General features: G+C 41.0%; 1 protein-coding gene across 1 annotated transcript in view; it reads left to right on the top strand.

Moving 5' to 3' along the window:
- Positions 1-18,487, top strand: part of LOC133570122 (phospholipid-transporting ATPase ABCA1-like) — a 76,417-nt gene extending 57,930 nt beyond the window's left edge. The window contains exons 38-49 of the mRNA XM_061922811.2: positions 3,557-3,672; positions 3,760-3,904; positions 3,991-4,114; positions 4,222-4,351; positions 4,468-4,651; positions 6,982-7,088; positions 7,170-7,311; positions 12,299-12,433; positions 12,510-12,613; positions 12,698-12,790; positions 12,866-13,109; positions 15,523-18,487. Of these exons, the coding sequence (XP_061778795.2) occupies positions 3,557-3,672; positions 3,760-3,904; positions 3,991-4,114; positions 4,222-4,351; positions 4,468-4,651; positions 6,982-7,088; positions 7,170-7,311; positions 12,299-12,433; positions 12,510-12,613; positions 12,698-12,790; positions 12,866-13,109; positions 15,523-15,666 (1,668 nt within the window). The 3' untranslated portion in view covers positions 15,667-18,487. The remainder of the gene's footprint in view (positions 1-3,556; positions 3,673-3,759; positions 3,905-3,990; positions 4,115-4,221; positions 4,352-4,467; positions 4,652-6,981; positions 7,089-7,169; positions 7,312-12,298; positions 12,434-12,509; positions 12,614-12,697; positions 12,791-12,865; positions 13,110-15,522) is intronic.
- The last annotated feature ends 213 nt before the right edge of the window (positions 18,488-18,700 follow it).

Here is an 18,700-nt window from a genome sequence, read left to right on the forward strand (position 1 = left end):
CAGGTGGAATTCTTTGCCATTCTTGCTTGATGTACAGCTTAAGTTGTTCAACAGTCCGGGGGTCTCCGTTGTGGTATTTTAGGCTTCATAATGCGCCACACATTTTTAATGGGAGACAGGTCTGGACTACAGGCAGGCCAGTCTAGTACCCGCACTCTTTTACTATGAAGCCACGTTGATGTAACACGTGACTTGGCATTGTCTTGCTGAAATAAGCAGGGGCGTCCATGGTAACGTTGCTTGAATGGCAACATATGTTGCTCCAAAACCTGTATGTACCTTTCAGCATTAATGGCGCCTTCACAGATGTGTAAGTTACCCATGTCTTGGGCACTAATACACCCCCATACCATCACAGATGCTGGCTTTTCAACTTTGCGCCTATAACAATCCGGATGGTTCTTGTCCTCTTTGGTCCGGAGGACAAGACGTCCACAGTTTCCAAAAACAATTTGAAATGTGGACTCGTCAGACCACAGAACACTTTTCCACTTTGTATCAGTCCATCTTAGATGATCTCAGGCCCAGCGAAGCCGACGGCATTTCTGGGTGTTGTTGATAAACGGTTTTCGCCTTGCATAGGAGAGTTTTAACTTGCACTTACAGATGTAGCGACCAACTGTAGTTACTGACAGTGAGTTTCTGAAGTGTTCATGAGCCCATGTGGTGATATCCTTTACACACTGATGTCGCTTGTTGAAGCAGTACAGCCTGAGGGATCCAAGGTCAAGGGCTTAGCTGGTTACGTGCAGTGATTTCTCCAGATTCTCTGAACCCCTTGATGATATTACGGACCGTAGATGGTGAAATCCCTAAATGCCTTGCAATAGCTGGTTGAGAAATGTTTTTCTTAAACTGTTCAACAATTTGCTCACGCATTTGTTGACAAAGTGGTAACCCTCGCCCCATCCTTGTTTGTGAATGACTGAGCATTTCATGGAATCTACTTTTATACCCAATCATGGCACCCACCTGTTCCCAATTTGCCTGTTCACCTGTGGGATGTTCCAAATAAGTGTTTGATGAGCATTCCTGAACTTTATCAGTATTTATTGCCACCTTTCCCAACTTCTTTGTCATGTGTTGCTGGCATCAAATTCTAAAGTTAATGATTATTTGCAAAAAAAAAAATGTTTTCATCAGTTTGAACATCAAATATGTTGTCTTTGTAGCATTTTCAACTGAATATGGGTTGAAAATGATTTGCAAACCATTGTATTCTGTTTATATTTACATATCACACAATTTCCCAACTCATTTGGAAACGCCAGCGTCCTCGACAGTATAGACGTTTGATTTTGGTGTTTGTTGCCCGCGACCAGTCTTCCTCTCAGGGAATAAAACACACTGGTCAATCCCAAATTCTTTTGGATGACATATATGTTGAGTAGGAAGGACCACAGAGACAGAATAGTACTTGGCCAAGTTTTACTAAAGCTTTAAGAGACCAGCCCTTACAATGCGATAATAGCAGCATCAAGAAGCGGTCTAAAATCAAACGAAAAGAGTCAGCTTATTTAGTGTGAAAACAGCCCCTCCCGCCCAGAAAGAAATATGTTATTTCTAAAAAGATAAGGCTTTCTCCACAGGAAGGGAGTATGTTATACTCCTACGCGCACAGCGCCTTCAAGGTGAAACAGAGTTTACTAGCGGACAAAAGATAAAAAACACGGAGATCACGAGAAGACACACTACATAGGAAAATACTAGCCGCTTTAAACATGACTATGGATTAAAAAGGAACAGTTAAAAATATCTCATTCTCACATGTGTTTATTTTATCAGAGTTACAGCAGCGCTCTGCTGTTTTTAAGAATCTACTGCAAAAATGTGAGACTATCACTAGTTTTTTCAACTAAACTCATACTTGCCAACCTTGAGACCTCCGATTTCGGGAGGTGGGGGGCGTGGTTGGGGGCGTGGCTAAGAGGGGAGGAGTATATTTACAGCTAGAATTCACCAAGTCAAGTATTTCATACATACATATATATATATATATATATATATATATATATATATATATATATATATATATATATATATATATATATATATATATATATATATATATATATATATATAAGAAATACTTGACTTTCAGTGAATTCTAGCTATAAATATATATTTATTTTATTGTGTGTGTATATATATATATATATATATATATATATATATATATATATATATATATATACCTACTCAGTGGCCTAGTGGTTAGAGTGTCCGCCCTGAGATCGGTAGGTTGTGAGTTCAAACCCCGGCCGAGTCATACCAAAGACTGTAAAAATGGGACCCATTACCTCCCTGCTTGGCACTCAGCATCAAGGGTTGGAATTGGGGGTTAAATCACCAAAATGATTCCCGGGCGCGGCCACCGCTGCTGCCCACTGCTCCCCTCACCTCCCAGGGGGTGATCAAGGGTGATGGGTCAAATGCAGAGAATAATCTCGCCACACCTAGTGTGTGTGTGACAATCATTGGTACTTTAACTTTAACTTTAACTTATATATATATAAAAGAAATACTTAAATTTCAGTGTTCATTTATTTACACATATACTTGTTGAGTTAAGGGTTGAATTGTCCATCCTTGTTCTATTCTCTGTCACTACTTTTCTAACCATGCTGAACACCCTCTCTGATGATGCATTGCTGTGTGGCACGCACAAAAGGGCTTTCATCAAATGCACTAGATGGCAGTACTGTCCTGTTTAAGAGTGTCACAACATTGCTGTTTACGGCAGACGAACTGCTTTACGGTAGACCAAAACGTGACTGCTGTTGTTGTGTGTTGTTACCGCGCTGGGAGGACGTTAATGAAACTGCCTAACAATAAACCCACATAAGGAACCAAGAATTCGCCCTCGATCATTCTACAGTTATAACGTCATTGGGCAGGCACACCGTTTATATTGTGGGAAAGCGGACTCAGGTCCGCATGGACCTGAGTCCGCCTGAATTTCGGGAGATTTTCGGGAGATAATTTGTCCCGGGAGGTTTTCGGGAGAGGCGCTGAATTCCGGGAGGTTTGGCAAGTATGCTCGTGGGCCACCAGTTGAATAGCACAAATGATGAAAAAAGAGACCTAAAATGGAACCTTGTAAAAGACTACGAGTATCCTTTAAATGTTTTTTTTTTACAAACGACGACTGACTACGTCGGAAGTGATCAAGCTACAGCAACACCTTAGTAACATAAATCACATTACGAAAAAAAATGATGCCTGCCCAAAAGGAGAGGACTTAAAGGGGGTGCCTTTAAGAACGCCTCAATTATGTAAATCACAAGTTTTGACCCAGGTGTTCCTTTTTTGCTAGAAAAGTTCAAATGTCAATGCAAGGATCTGCCAATGTGTTAAGTGGTCCAAGTTCCTCTATACAACACCAGTAATTGTAGTGTTTTTAGGAATTTGCTGCAAAAATGTTTATCTACCAAGTTTTGAACTAAACTTGGGGGCCAGATTGATGTTGTTTCAATAGATCTGGGTTAGAGGCTGCCATCGCTTTAACATTCAGAATAGTTTTAGTTACATGTTTTTGTTCTTCTTTTTTTTCCAGTGTAACTACATTGTCCCTGCCACACTGGTTATCATTATCTTCATCTGCTTCCAACAAGATGCTTATGTCTCCTCCACCAACCTGCCTGTGCTGGCCTTGCTGCTGCTGCTCTATGGGTAATTTCCTTTATGGAATCATACAGTCTTCTAACTTTTTAAGCATTTTGGACTCAGACCTTTCTGATTGTTAAATGTTCGTTCCAGATGGTCCATCACCCCTCTGATGTACCCAGCGTCCTTCTTCTTTAAGATCCCCAGCACAGCCTACGTGGTTTTAACCAGCGTCAACATACTGATCGGAATCAACGGCAGCGTGTCCACATTTGTACTGGAGCTGTTTGGAGGCAATGTAAATAACAACTTCCCTGTCAATTTGTTTTTCCAACAAGCATCACAACTATTACAGGACTGAGACTGAATAATTGATACTTTTAGGAGATCGGTGGTATCAATGACATCCTGAAGAACGTGTTCCTCATCTTCCCTCACTTCTGTCTGGGGAGAGGCCTAATCGACATGGTGAAGAACCAAGCAATGGCTGATGCTTTGGAAAGATTTGGTAAGCACAGTAAAGTGGCCTGGCAGGAAGAGGAAACTGATCCCTACTGTTTTTACTGTGAATATGTTCCTGTGGGTTTTTGACAAGATGGATTTGTGTGTCTTAAGGTGAAAACCGTTTCCGTTCTCCCTTGGCTTGGGACATGGTGGGAAAGAACCTGTTCGCAATGGCCATTGAAGGAGTGATCTTCTTTTGCATCACTGTCCTCATTCAGTATCACTTTTGCATCAAGGCCAGGTAACTGCGTTACAATTGTTATTCTAATGCCTCTGTTCTAACCCCTTCACAAGATGTATGGTTTTATTTTCCATGATGTTCTCACCTCCCATATATATGCCTTTGCACCGTTTCAGATCATCCTCCAGTCACCTGAAGCCTATTGGAGAAGAGGATGAAGATGTGGCCAGAGAACGACAGAGAATCCTCAGTGGAGGAGGACAGTCCGACATCTTGGAGCTTCGGCAGCTCACTAAGATTTACAAGCGGAAACAGAAGCCAGCTGTGGACCGACTCTGCGTTGGCATCCCCCCAGGCGAGGTAGGAAATGTACATTTTACCCTACAAGGGACGGGCGCTGTGGCCTGAAATAAATATTGCGATAACGATATACTCACGTATGCAGTAACATAATGCATTATATACAGTTGCATTATTTTGTAAAAACTATTATTAAAGGGGAACATTATCACAATTTCAGAAGGGTTAAAACCATTAAAAATCAGTTCCCAGTGGCTTATTTTATTTTTCGAAGTTTTTTTCAAAATTTTACCCATCACGCAATATCCCTAAAAAAAGCTTCAAAGTGCCTGATTTTAACCATCGTTATATACACCCGTCCATTTTCCTGTGACGTCACACAGTGATGCCAAATCAAACAAACAAAAGGTATAGCGACATTAGCTCGGATTCAGACTCGGATTTCAGCGGCTTAACACTGTCTGATAAGATAATTACTAACAACTATGAACTAGGTTTACAGCATATGAAATACATTTGGCAACAACATGCACTTTGAGAGTGCAGACAGCCCATTTCAGGCGCGCTAAGAACATATATTTTTCCACGATTTTAGCACTCAGGTTAACCATACCTAAATAGACACAAAATACTGCATTACACAAGACTACCAGAATGTACTCGAATGATTGAAAAAAATAAATGTTTTTAAGCTAAATTATTGGTAAACACAGTTTATGTATAATAATTTACGTAAAACCGCGAGTAATGAATAGTTTTCATCAATTAATATATTCTGTAGACATACCCTCATCCGCTCTCTTTTCCTGAAAGCTGATCTGTCCAGTTTTGGAGTTGATGTCAGCAGGCCAGGGAAGCTAGGGTCGATATTCTTCTCTTGATCATCTTCGGTGGCATAAGGGACGGTGTGAGCCAAGACATCCAGGGGGTTTAGCTCGCTCGTCTGCGGGAACAAACTGCCGCCATTGCTTGCCGTGCTACCGAGGTCCTTTGTCCCTGAGTTGCTCACACACTCCGGCAGATTCAATGGGGGTCTGGCGGCAGATTTCTTTGACTTTATCGCTGGAAATGCATCTGCTTTGAGTGTCGCAGGATATCCACACATTCTTGCCATCTCTGTCGTAGCATAGCTTTTCGTCGGTAAAGTGTGCGGAACAAACGACTGACCATTTCGGCGGCTTTCCCCACACCCTCGTATTTTGAACAAATTTCGTCCAGTTTCTTGACACTTTCGCATCTTTGGGCCACTGGTGCAACTTGAATCCGTCCCTGTTTGTGTTGTTACACCCTCCGACAACACACCGACGAAAGTGAGAAAATGGCGGAATGCTTCCCGATGTGACGTCACGTTGTGACGTCATCGCTCCGAGAGCGAATAATAGAAAGGCGTTTAAATTCGCCAAAATTCACCCATTTAGAGTTCGGAAATCGGTTAAAAAAATATATGGTCTTTTTTCTGCAACATCAAGGTATATATTGACGCTTACATAGGTCTGGTGATAATGTTCCCCTTTAATCTTCTTGCCAATTTACAGTTAATAGCTAGTTATTTTCTGTTGTAACATAGTTCTGTCTACACTTCTGTTAAGACTGCATAGGCACTTATTTTTCCGTTGTTTGGATATTTTACATTTGTTTTGGGTGATTCTACATATCCAATCCAATCCACTTTATTTATATAGCACATTTAAACAACAAAATGTTTCCACAACAATATTAAAAACAATATTCAAATATTATCCTTAGCTCCACCTATGACTGAATAAAAACAAAAAATAAATACATATAAGACCAATATAAAATAAATATGATTAAAAACGATTTTAAAGGGTAAAACCAATTAAAACAGTAAATAGAAATCAAAATTTTAAAAACACAGAGGACCACACAACTCACGTCGTGTTAAAAGCCAGAGAATAAAAGTGGGTCTTAAGACGAGACTTAAAACACTCCACTGTGGGAGCAGTTGGAACATGGAGGGGCAGAGTGTTCCAGAGCTTAGGGCCGACCACAGAGAAGGCCCTGTCTCCCCTGGTTTTAAGTCTGGTCTTGGGCACCACGAGCTGGAGCTGGCTCTCGGACCTAAGAACCCAATATCTGGGTATTGATCCAATACCAAGTAATTACAGAGGCATTATTGGTCATACCTGCCTAAAATCTTCAAAATCATTGAATGATTACATTTTTTACCCTTACTGTCGATATCTGTATCGATCTGTCCTCCCACCCTTCTTTACATTCAAGAGTCCCAGCTTATCAAACAAACTTGATTGATAATAGGGTTTAAAAATACTGGCAAACACTTTCGAAGGCTCAACAATAGACATTTACTTCCCAGAAATAAATGAAATGTGGGTTAAAGCTATATGGTGGTTTTCTTTATCTTGCAGTGCTTTGGTTTGCTGGGAGTCAATGGAGCTGGCAAAACCAGTACGTTTAAAATGCTGACAGGGGATTCGGTGGTCACAAGTGGAGAGGCCTATCTGGCAGGAAAGAGGTAGGACACTAAATGATATTTATTGATGATTGGTGTTGTCTCATTGGAAGTAGAACATTAAAACTGTTTGTCTGACTCCAGTGTAACAACAGAAATAGATGAGGTGCATCAGAACATGGGCTACTGTCCTCAGTTTGATGCCATCAATGACCTGCTGACTGGACGGGAGCACCTTGAGTTCTACGCCATTCTAAGAGGCGTGCCGGAGAAGGAAGTGTGTGAGGTCAGTAAAGCACACACACACAAACCAGAGAGACACTTGCACAGCAGAGATAATTGATGACACAGATAATTTATCAAATAATGGTTACTTATAAATAATCTGTCTCTACATGTCGACCGTGTCCCTCGGGAAGTCCTGTGGGGAGTGCTCAGAGAGTATGGGGTATCGGACTGTCTGATTGTGGCAGTCCGCTCCCTGTTTGATCAGTGCCAGAGCTTGGTCCACATTGCCGGCAGTATGTCGGACACGTTTCCAGTGAGGGTTGGACTCCGCCAAGGCTGCCCTTTGTCACCGATTCTGTTCATAACTTTTATGGACAGAATTTCTAGGCGCAGTCAAGGCGTTGAGGGGATCTGGTTTGGTGGCTGCAGGATTAGATCTCTGCTTTTTGCAGATGATGTGGTCCTGATGGCTTCATCTGGCCAGGATCTTCAGCTCTCACTGGATCGGTTCGCAGCCGAGTGTGAAGCGACTGGGATGAGAATCAGCACCTCCAAGTCCGAGTCCAAAAGGGTGGAGTGCCATCTCCGGGTTGGGGAGGAGATCTTGCCCCAAGTGGAGGAGTTCAAGTACCTCGGAGTCTTGTTCACGAGTGAGGGAAGAGTGGATCGTGTGATCGACAGGCGGATCGGTGCGGCGTCTTCAGTAATGCGGACGCTGTATCGATCCGTTGTGGTGAAGAAGGAGCTGAGCCGGAAGGCAAAGCTCTCAATTTACCGGTCGATCTACGTTCCCATCCTCACCTATGGTCATGAGCTTTGGGTTATGACCGAAAGGACAAGATCACGGGTACAAGCGGCCAAAATGAGTTTCCTCCGCCGGGTGGCGGGGCTCTCCCTTAGAGATAGGGTGAGAAGCTCTGCCATCCGGGGGGAGCTCAAAGTAAAGCCGCTGCTCCTCCACATCGAGAGGAGCCAGATGAGGTGGTTCGGGCATCTGGTCAGGATGCCACCCGAACGCCTCCCTAGGGAGGTGTTTAGGGCACGTCCGACCGGTAGGAGGCAGCGGGGAAGACCCAGGACACGTTGGGAAGACTATGTCTCCCGGCTGGCCTGGGAACGCCTCGGGGTCCCACAGGAAGAGCTGGACGAAGTGGCTGGGGAGAGGGAAGTCTGGGCTTCCCTGCTTAGGCTGCTGCCCCCGCGACCCGACCTCGGATAAGCGGAAGAAGATGGATGGATGGATACGTGTAATCTTGTATTTAGGGCCTGATTTACTAATATCCACATAAAAAGTACTAAATAGCATTTGCAAACTATAAAATTGCGTGTTCTATTAGTGGGTGTGTTGGAGGTACAATTGATAAGTGCGAAAGTGGTGCAGCTCGCTCTATTTAAATGAGGATTTTGCGTGTGTACAGGCTGTCACCATGGAGACACTCCTTTCCCTCCAAATGTATGGCATCATGTGGTCCAACCTGTGGCGTTTTGTCATTTTGTTAACGCGTTGCACATAAATATAATACGAGCAACGTTTTCCAGCCTATATTAAAGCGCGATCTAGAAAACAAAACCTATTTTTAGTATGCTGACGGTGAGCTCTGCGGTGCTCTCCTGTGTTGTGATTGTGCATAAAAAATACATATTTCAAGGTTTTTTTCCATATAGGAGCTGTGTTATAATTGTATATTTCCGATGTGAAAAAGCTAAAGGCATAAAAAGAATGCCAGCAGACACCAAAACGAATAAATTGAATTTGTTTAAAACAGCCCATTTAGTCATCCAGCAGTTCGAAAATTGTAAAATGATATTGCTGAATAGACTATATGTGTAAATGTGATGACACGCTCACAGACGGGAACATTATCTCTCTGAATCGTCTCTTTGCAGCGCGATCGCACTCCTTTCTCACAGCTGATTGAATCTCACTATTATGCTGGATCCACTATGGACTGGACTCTCACAATATTATGTCAGACCCACTCGACATCCATTGCATTCGGTCTCCCTTAGAGGGGCGGGGGGTTACCCACATATGCGGTCCTCTCCAAGGTTTCTCATAGTCATTCACATCGACGTCCCACTGGGGTGAGTTTTTCCTTGCCCTTATGTGGGCTCTGTACCGAGGATGTCGTTGTGGCTTGTGCAGCCCTTTGAGACACTTGTGATTTAGGGCTATATAAATAAACATTGATTGATTGATTGATTGATTATGCATATTCGCAATTTGGCATTATTTTAAACATGCTAGATATAGATGCAAAATTGCGGCAGCAGAACAGTTTTAGTCTTAATAAATCCTCATTGGAAGTGCCAAATGATTATACTGTATTTGCATCTTCTCCTCACAGTATTGTGGGCTTTCTGATGATCAGCATATATTCTGCATATTCACTCTAAATTGATTGCACTCTCCATTTTGCTCATTTGACCACGGATTTACACTGAATCCGAAACGGGAGCGGCACGGCACACGCACAGCGGCGGACTCTTTCCGGGTTTTTTTTGTAATCAATGTGTCCGTTTTCACCGCTTGCGGAACGTCACGACATGCTGTTGACGTTCCGTTGATTATCTTGTGTGATGACTGTATTATGATGATAGTATATATCTGTATCATGAATCATGGACCCCGACTTAAACAAGTTGAAAAACTTATTCGGGTGTTACCATTTAGTGGTCAACTGTATGGAATATGTACTTCACTGTGCAACCTACTAATAAAAGTCTCAATCAATCAATCAATGCGCATTCCAGCGCTAAATATACGCAGAGCTTCTATTTTTGCCAAACGCTGCAACAAGTTATTCACAAACACAAAATAAAATATCCAGTTTACTTTCAAAATAAAATACTCCGTCGTCAAGGCAGGGCGTATGTTTCCTAATGGGCGGCGACGGAACTTGTCAAAGCTTATCAGACTTAAGTTCATCTTGTTGTTATCAAGGCAAAACTGTCGTTGGTGTTGCCGTTCATCACCGGTTATTAATGGCAGGCCCGAGTTTACATTTTGGTGGATTTATGAAACTGAAACAATACAAAAGGAATGCCATAATAAGATAGTTATACTAAAACAGACACTTGTAAACATGTTAGTGTATCCGCTAATGCTAACAACGTTAGCTTGATTCCATTACGATAGCATGTACAAATATGCATGAAAACACTATTACAGACATCACACATAGGACGGTCTAGTACAGATCTGGGCACATTAAGGCCCGGGGGCCACATGCGGCCCGATAAGCTTTTCAATCGGGCCCGCCGGACATTCTCAAATAATTTTTTTAGATCTTTAAGATGGAAAGTGTAGCTGCCATTATGATGTGTAGTGATGTTTTCTAATGACCGTAAGTCTTGAACTATACTAAGTCTTTCAATGGTTGCAATCTGCGCTTTTGCATGATATACTAGTTACTATTGTAATCTAATTAGTTACTATTGTAATCTTAATTAGTTACTATTGTAATCAAATTAGTTACTATGGTCATCTAATTCACAGCAGCTCAGACGAGGCACCAAGCAGCGTGGGTGGGGAGCGTTTCCACAGAGTGTTTCCAGAGACTTAAATGTGAAGGAGATTTTTTACAACAAAGTTCTAAAGCTTAGTGATGTATCACAGTGGTCCCCAACCACCGGGCCCAATGGTACCGGGCCGCACAAGAAAAAAAAAAAAAGAAAAAAATGTATTTGTATTAAATCAACATAACACAATATATACACTATATATCAATGTATATCAATACAGTCTGCAGGGATACAGTCCGTAAGCACACATGATTGTATTTCTTTATTAAAAAAATAAAAAATAAAATAAAATAAAATCACCCCCCCCCCCCCCCCCCGGTCCGCGGGAAACATTTTCAAGCGTTGACCAGTCCGCAGCTACAAAAATGTTGGGGACCACTGATGTATCAGATAGTAGGTGGGTTTTTTTTTCCTTCGTTGTTTCGCGTTCATATTTCGCTGTGTTTGTTGAATTTTGTTGCGTTTCGCTTGATTGTAAAATATGTCAATCGACGTTCATATGTTGTCAATATTCAGTGTTTTATCGTTCATAGTTAATATTGTAAACCCCACATTCTTTATTTTCATGTACATTCTGGCTCATTCAGAAAAAATAAATAAAATTCCATTCGGTTTTTAAGGCGGTCTTTCATAACGTTTTTAGCATTCAATCAGACATTATTGTGAGGTTTTGCATTAGTTTTCCTAAAAATAAATATACCGGCTTCCAGACACATTTTTTTCTCTAAATTTGGCCCCGCGAGTCAAAATAATTGCCCAGGCCTGGTGTAGTAAGTTTGAATTGTTTTACTTATACTGTAAAACTTACAAACATTGCTTGGAGTGATGAATGAAGAATCCTTTCGAGTAGAAATGCTGTATAGACGAAACGGGACTTGTACTTGCAGTTCAAGGCACAAAACAGGAAGTACACTTTCAACCTGTTGTGAGTGAACTCGTCCAAAAGATGGCGCCATAGCACAAACAATATCTCACCTTTTCAGTTGCTCTGTCGGTGTTATATGAAAACTGTGTTGGATACAACACATTATGGCTGTTGGCAAAGAAAAATCCTTAAATTAGCCGCAAGGTTCAAAGCATTGGAAAAAAGTAGCGTCTGTATAAGGGATATGTGGAGGTTGCCCTCCACATAGTCTGGTGTAACAATGTTTTTATTGGGCGCACACGCGCCAGGTCAGCACTCTTTTCAGCAACTTTTCAGTCTTTCAGCTGCTCTTCCTCTTGCGGCGTGGTCTCGGGCGCATGTCTGACTCAAACTCCCAACTACTGTGTCTCAGCCCGGCTGCTGCTATTAAGCATGGCAGGTGATTGGATGATCAGCCCCAGCTAGGTAATCCAATCACCTGCCAGCTGTGCTTCGAGGCCGGTCCTTACACACCCCGCTCTGCAGCAGGCCCGCAGACCACGCCCCCCCTCCACAGTATATAATCCAAACAATTGTGACCACTGCAGCTCGCTGTACTTGCTTATGACATTCCCCATCCCAGCATTTTGAGGCATTGTTGCTTTTTCTCCACAAGGTGGCAGAGTGGGGCATCCGCAAGTTGGGGTTAGTCAAGTATGTGGACAAGAGCGCAGGCAGCTACAGTGGAGGCAACATGAGGAAACTGTCTACTGCCATCGCTCTCATAGGAGGACCACCTGTTGTGTTCCTGGTCAGTAGGGAATAAACACACAATCGCGCAGATGCTCCGAAATGAAATGAATTCACACCACTTTGTGTTTCAACAGGATGAACCGACAACAGGCATGGACCCTAAGGCACGGCGCGCCCTGTGGAACGCCATACTGAGCATCATCAAAGAGGGACGATCGGTCGTCCTGACCTCCCACAGGTTAGATGCTCACACCTGCAGTGTAATTTTAATGATTTTTGCCCAAACATGCATAATCTGAGTTTTGTGGATTTGTTTTCACAGCATGGAGGAATGTGAAGCACTTTGCACCAGGATGGCCATCATGGTCAACGGCAGGTTCCGCTGCCTGGGGAGTGTGCAGCACCTTAAAAACAGGTAGGAACCGCAGCAGAAAATAAAGTTATGACGTCATAAATGCACGGACTATAATCGTCATCTTCGACTCTTCAGGTTTGGGGATGGCTACACCATCATCCTGAGGGTGGCCGGACCGGATCCAGACCTCCGGCCGGTGATGGAGTTTATCGAGCAAGAACTTCCAGGCAGTAACCTGAAGGAGAAACATCGCAACATGCTTCAGTACCAGCTTCCCTCATCCCTCACCTCCCTTGCACGAATCTTCTCCCTGCTGGCCACCAACAAGGAGGCACTTAGGATAGAGGACTACTCTGTCTCTCAGACCACTTTAGACCAAGTAGGCTGCCTTCCTTTTTCTACATTTTCCTATTGTTATATATATGTATGTATATGTATATGTATGTATAAATATGTATATGTGTATATATATGTATTTATGTATATATATATATATATATATATATATATATATATATATATATATATATATGTATGTGTGTGTGTGTGTGTGTGTGTATGTATGTATATATATGTATATGTACTGTATATATATTTATATGTATATGTATGTATATATGTATGTATATGTGTATATTTATATATATGTATATATATATATATATATGTATATATGTATTTATATGTTAATGTATGTATATATATGTATATACTGTATATGTATATATATATTAGGGCTGCAACAACTAATCGATTAAAATTGATTATAAAAATAGTCATAATAATAATAATATATGCTATGCGAATGCGCAGAGGCTACTTTTTATTTTATTTTATTTTTTTATTAGAAACCTTTATTTATAAACTGCAACATTTACAAACAGCTGAGAAACAATAATCAAAATAAGTATGGTGCCAGTATGCTGGGTTTTTGTTTTTCAATAAAATACTGGAAAGGATAGAAATGTAGTTTGTCTCTTTTATCGATTAATCGAAGTAGTAATCAACAGATTAATCGATTATCAAATTAGTTGTTAGTTGCAGCCCTAATATATATGTATATATATATATGTGTATATATATTTTCATAATAATATATATATTCTTCATTTAAAATGACAGTAATCCCTTGTTTATCGCTTTTAATTGGTTCCTGGCCTGACCCTGGTAAATGAGTATCCTCTCAGACTAAATTATTATTAATAAATTGAATATTTTTATTGCTCGTGTAAAAAAAACAAAAAACAACCTTCTAACTGCGGTTTTAAACATTATGAGAGCCCTGCATGAATTCCGGGAGGGTGCGTGTCTTGCCAGAACACCGGCTCAAATTTGAACGCATGCTGCAACGAACGCGTCATTATCCACTGTGCGAAGCCGCTTCTAAGATACTAATCCTCACCACCGTGGCTGAAAATTAACACGTTTTTTTTTAGGTAGCATTATCACTGGAGGACTCGAGCAGTGTTTCTTAACCTGAAGGCCGTGGCCCATTCTTGAGCCCCCGAGACAAGGTTTATCCTGTTAAACTGTAAATAGTATATATATATAACTATTGAAGAAGATTAAAATCACGAGTAAGATGACTAATTTAGTGGTAATATTTGTATTGCACGTGTTTTAGCACACCAACACCTTTAGTAAATCAGGCTCTATGTATAAAGTGGATACAAGATGAATACAATTTCTAATTTAGATATTTTTTATTGATTAAAAAATGTTAAAGTACCCATGATTGTCACACACACACTAGGTGTGGCGAAATTATTCTCTGCATTTGACCCATCACCCTTGATCACCCCCTGGGAGGTGAGGGGAGCAGTGAGCAGCAGCTGTGGCCGCGCCCGGGAATCATTTTTGGTGATTTAACCCCCAATTCCAACCCTTGATGCTGAGTGCCAAGCAGGGAGGTAATGGGTCCCATTTTTATAGTACATACTTTTTATATTAATGTAAAATTACAAAACCCAAAACAAGTGAAGTTGGCACAGAAAACATTGATTTGCAGAACCTTTTCACCGTATATTCAATTGAATAGACTGCAAAGACAAGATACTGGAAAACTGTTATTTTTTTGCAAATATTACTTCATTTAGAATTTGATGCCTGCAACATGTTTCAAAAAAAGCTGGCACAGGTGGCAAAAAAGACTGAAAAAGTTGATGAATCAAATGCTTATTTGGAACATCCCACAGGTGAACAGGCTAATTGGGAACAGGTGGGTGCTATATTTGGGTATAAAAGCAGCTTCCATGAAATGCTCAGTCATTCACAAACAAGGATGTGGCGAGGGTCACCACTTTGTGAACAAATGCGTGAGCAAATTGTCGAACCGTTTAAGAACAACATTTCTCAATGAGCTATTGCAAGGAATTTAGGGATTTCCCCATCTGCGGTAATATCATCGAAAGGTTCAGAGAATCTGGATAAATCACTGCACGTAAGCGATGATATTACGGACCTGCATCAAAATCCGACATCAGTGTGTAAAGGATATCACCACATGGGCTCAGGAAAACCACTGTCAGTAACTACAGTTGGTCGCGACATCTGTAAGTGCGAGTTAAAACTCTACTATGCAAAACGAAAGCCATGTATCAACAACACCCGGAAACGCCGCCGGTTTCGCTGGGCTTCGAACTCATTTAAGATGGACTAATGCAAAGTGGGAAAGTGTTTTATAATGTTTTCATATGATTTGATGTACATTTTTTTTTAAATAATGACATGATTATTATCATTTTAATTTGGTTCAAATATTCATTATCTTTCCTTTTCTGTACTCCGTCAAGGTGTTTGTAAATTTTGCCAAGGACCAAAGTGATGAGGACCACTTAAAAGACGTCCACCTAAGCAAACGGGACGCCGTAGTGGTGGACATTTCCCAGCTAAACTCTTTCCTCATGGACAACAAGACCAGGGAGAGCTGCGTCTGATTCCAGCAGTGGGTACTGCCATGCATCATCATCCCCCCCCTACGGCGTCATCCCGCGACAGATAATCTGAAGTGGACGACGGGCCTTTTTTTTTTTTGGTTTCTCATTTGTAGTCTCCATTTGTTTTTTTATTGTAAATCCTCAGTGGACCTGCTGTTAAACGCACAGCCTCTGAAGACGTGACGAGGCAGACTGCAGGTTTTTCGTGAAAGACACTGAACTTGATGCAAATCAATGCAAGAAATGTCTATATTTAAAGACGAGAGGATACCGGTGGGAGGGTTTGGAGACCGGCGCTTCTAACCCTCCACCGTATCGGACACTTGAAGTGCGTTTTGACTGGGAGAGCGGCCAGGCTACCCACTTTTTGAAAGCCTAGTCCGAAAAGTTCTGATCATTCACTGCCAACTGCAAAAAAAAAAAAAGGACTAACAAATCTTATTCAGGGTCTGATCTATTTGTTACCAACAGCAGTTTTATAACACAGTGACAGTCCGACTCATTTCAAAGGAGGAACACCAAACGTTTTTTACAAATTAATTTTTGTTGTTGTTTTCAATATGTATACGATAAGTCGTAACTTTGTTGTATTTTTTTGAAAACCTTTTTTTTTTTTATTGGTTTCTTCTTGACGTGGGGTCATCATCACAGTGCCTATGTGAAGGGGAGGAGGAAGGAGTACATCTGAGCACTCCTTTATGAAGGACTACAACAAAATAGGCTGCCAGGGAATGTTCCAGACAAAGCACAGAAACTGCTTTTGTTTTTTCAAAGGAAGCTCTCACGTCTCGTAACGTGCAACTCGATGTCTGAACGTGTTTTACTCGCCGTCTTGAAATGGTTGTGACTTCCTACGAGTGGAAACGGACGAACAATGTAAGCTCTGTTACATTGTCGACGATTATTGCATGCTCCCCTCTGCCCGGATGCACACTTGCCACTATTCTAGTGTGCTTTAGGCCATACTTGCCAACCCTCCCGAAATTCAGCGCCTCACCCGAAAACCTCCCGGGATGAATATTCTCCCGAAAATCTCCCGATTTTCAGCCGGAGCTGGAGGCCACGCCCCCTCCAGCTCCATGCGGACCTGAGTGAGGACAGCCTTTTTTCAAGACGGGAGGACAACAGGGTGACAAGAACTAAATCATCCAGACTAGAGATAAATTGTATTATTATGTTTATCTTACCTAAAAATAAATATATTTATTAATTAAAAAAAAATAAAAAATAAATTTTTACTATATTTTGCTAAAAACATCAAAATTAATTGTATTTTTATTTGTATTTTTTCGGACTCCTTATTACATCCAGCCATAGAATTATACATTAAAATAAACATATTTGAAATAATTAATTTTAAATTATCATAATAATTCATTTAAAATGACCATATTTAATTATTAAAATAATTGCTTGTTTATCAACAACTTTAGCATTTTATTCATTACATTTTGAAGCTCTCCGAAGCCAAGTTATGTTATATTCCTTAAGATTTATTTATGCAAGTTTGAAGTATCAATTATCTAAACATAGTTTTGTTTGCATATTTTCAGGATATATATATATATATATATATATATATATATATATATATATATATATATATATATATATATATATATATGAAATACTTGACTTGGTGAATTCTAGCTGTCAATATACTCCTCCCCTCTTAGCCCCGCCACGCCCCCACCTCCTGAAAACGGAGGTCTCAAGGTTGGCAAGTATGGCTTAGGCATGGAAGGACTTGGATCATTTGCGCGTCAAGTACCTGTGGGCTTTACATCCAATTGTTATTAGTGGGGATGGAAGTAGGAAGGCGGCACTCGCACATGCGAAACGATGAAAAAGTACCAGTATTGGAACTGAAGATGGCGCTTGAGTTGGGACGTAGATGTTTCTGTGCAGTAGCAGTCTTGTGACGTTAACAAAAATATGTCTGCGGCGGAATCGAGAAAGTATCTGTGCCAAATTGAGCTGCATACAGTAGGGAAGGGATTGATATAGCCACATTCCGTGAGATGCAATGCAGTCTGCTGAAAATGACGGAAAGTGCCACTCCACATATTAACTGGCGCTGTGGTCAAAGTTGGAACACATTTTAAGATATCCAACACTCTGGCGGCTAAAGTGGATAGTGCACCCTCTTTGTCACGTTTCATGTGTCAAGTAAATTGCGAAATCCCTTTTCTACTGCATTTATCAACCAGCAGAGACAACTGTTTTGTAAAATGTGGGAAATGTGTGCTTTCATGTTTCCCCCATTAGGTCAGTCAATTCAAAGCAATCGTCAAAGGACATCTGATGTAAAATAGTGACAAAGTTGCCAAACTGTGCTGCCATGACTTCAACGACAACTATTGACTGGACACACAACCTGGGACCACAGCAATTGAGTTAATCTGACCAAATGATATACATATCCAGGGCTCAATTTGATAGTAGGCTTGTATTACCGGTGCTCAGTGTTATCACAGAAGGGGTTTCCTAACAGCTCTGGACTAGTTAGAAAAGCTGTTACGCTTCATAATGTTGAAGAAGATGAAGAAGAAAAAAGCGTGATTAAAGCCAATGGGATATCAAAAAAAGAAAAAAGAAAAAGTAATGCACTGGAGCACCGAAACATTTGTTTTGAAAGGTGAAGAAGTCGAAAGGATTAGACACGAGCGACAGCGGTAATGTGGTTTCCTTCTCTTGTGCTCAATATTATTATTCGTTTACATTTTTTTTTTTTTTTCAAGTATTAAACAGCTGTTTGAGTCTGTTACCTGTTATGTAAAGTAAATATTATAATAAAGTTGATACGTTTAAAACCAAAAAATTAACTGTCTTTGTGTCACACCGCGGTGAGGGGAAGTCTTGTCTTGGTTTTTTCTGTCTTGTGATTTGCATGTTTTATTTTGAAAAGCAACTCCTCTTGTTTCAGATCACTTCCTCTTGTGTCACCAGTCTGACGTCATTCCTGACCCTTGATTGTTTCCACCTGTTTCCCACTACCCTCATGTTCCATATAAGCCCATGCCTCCCCTTGTTC

Source organism: Nerophis lumbriciformis, linkage group LG27, assembly GCF_033978685.3.
Source record: "Nerophis lumbriciformis linkage group LG27, RoL_Nlum_v2.1, whole genome shotgun sequence".
Taxonomy (NCBI): domain Eukaryota; kingdom Metazoa; phylum Chordata; class Actinopteri; order Syngnathiformes; family Syngnathidae; genus Nerophis; species Nerophis lumbriciformis.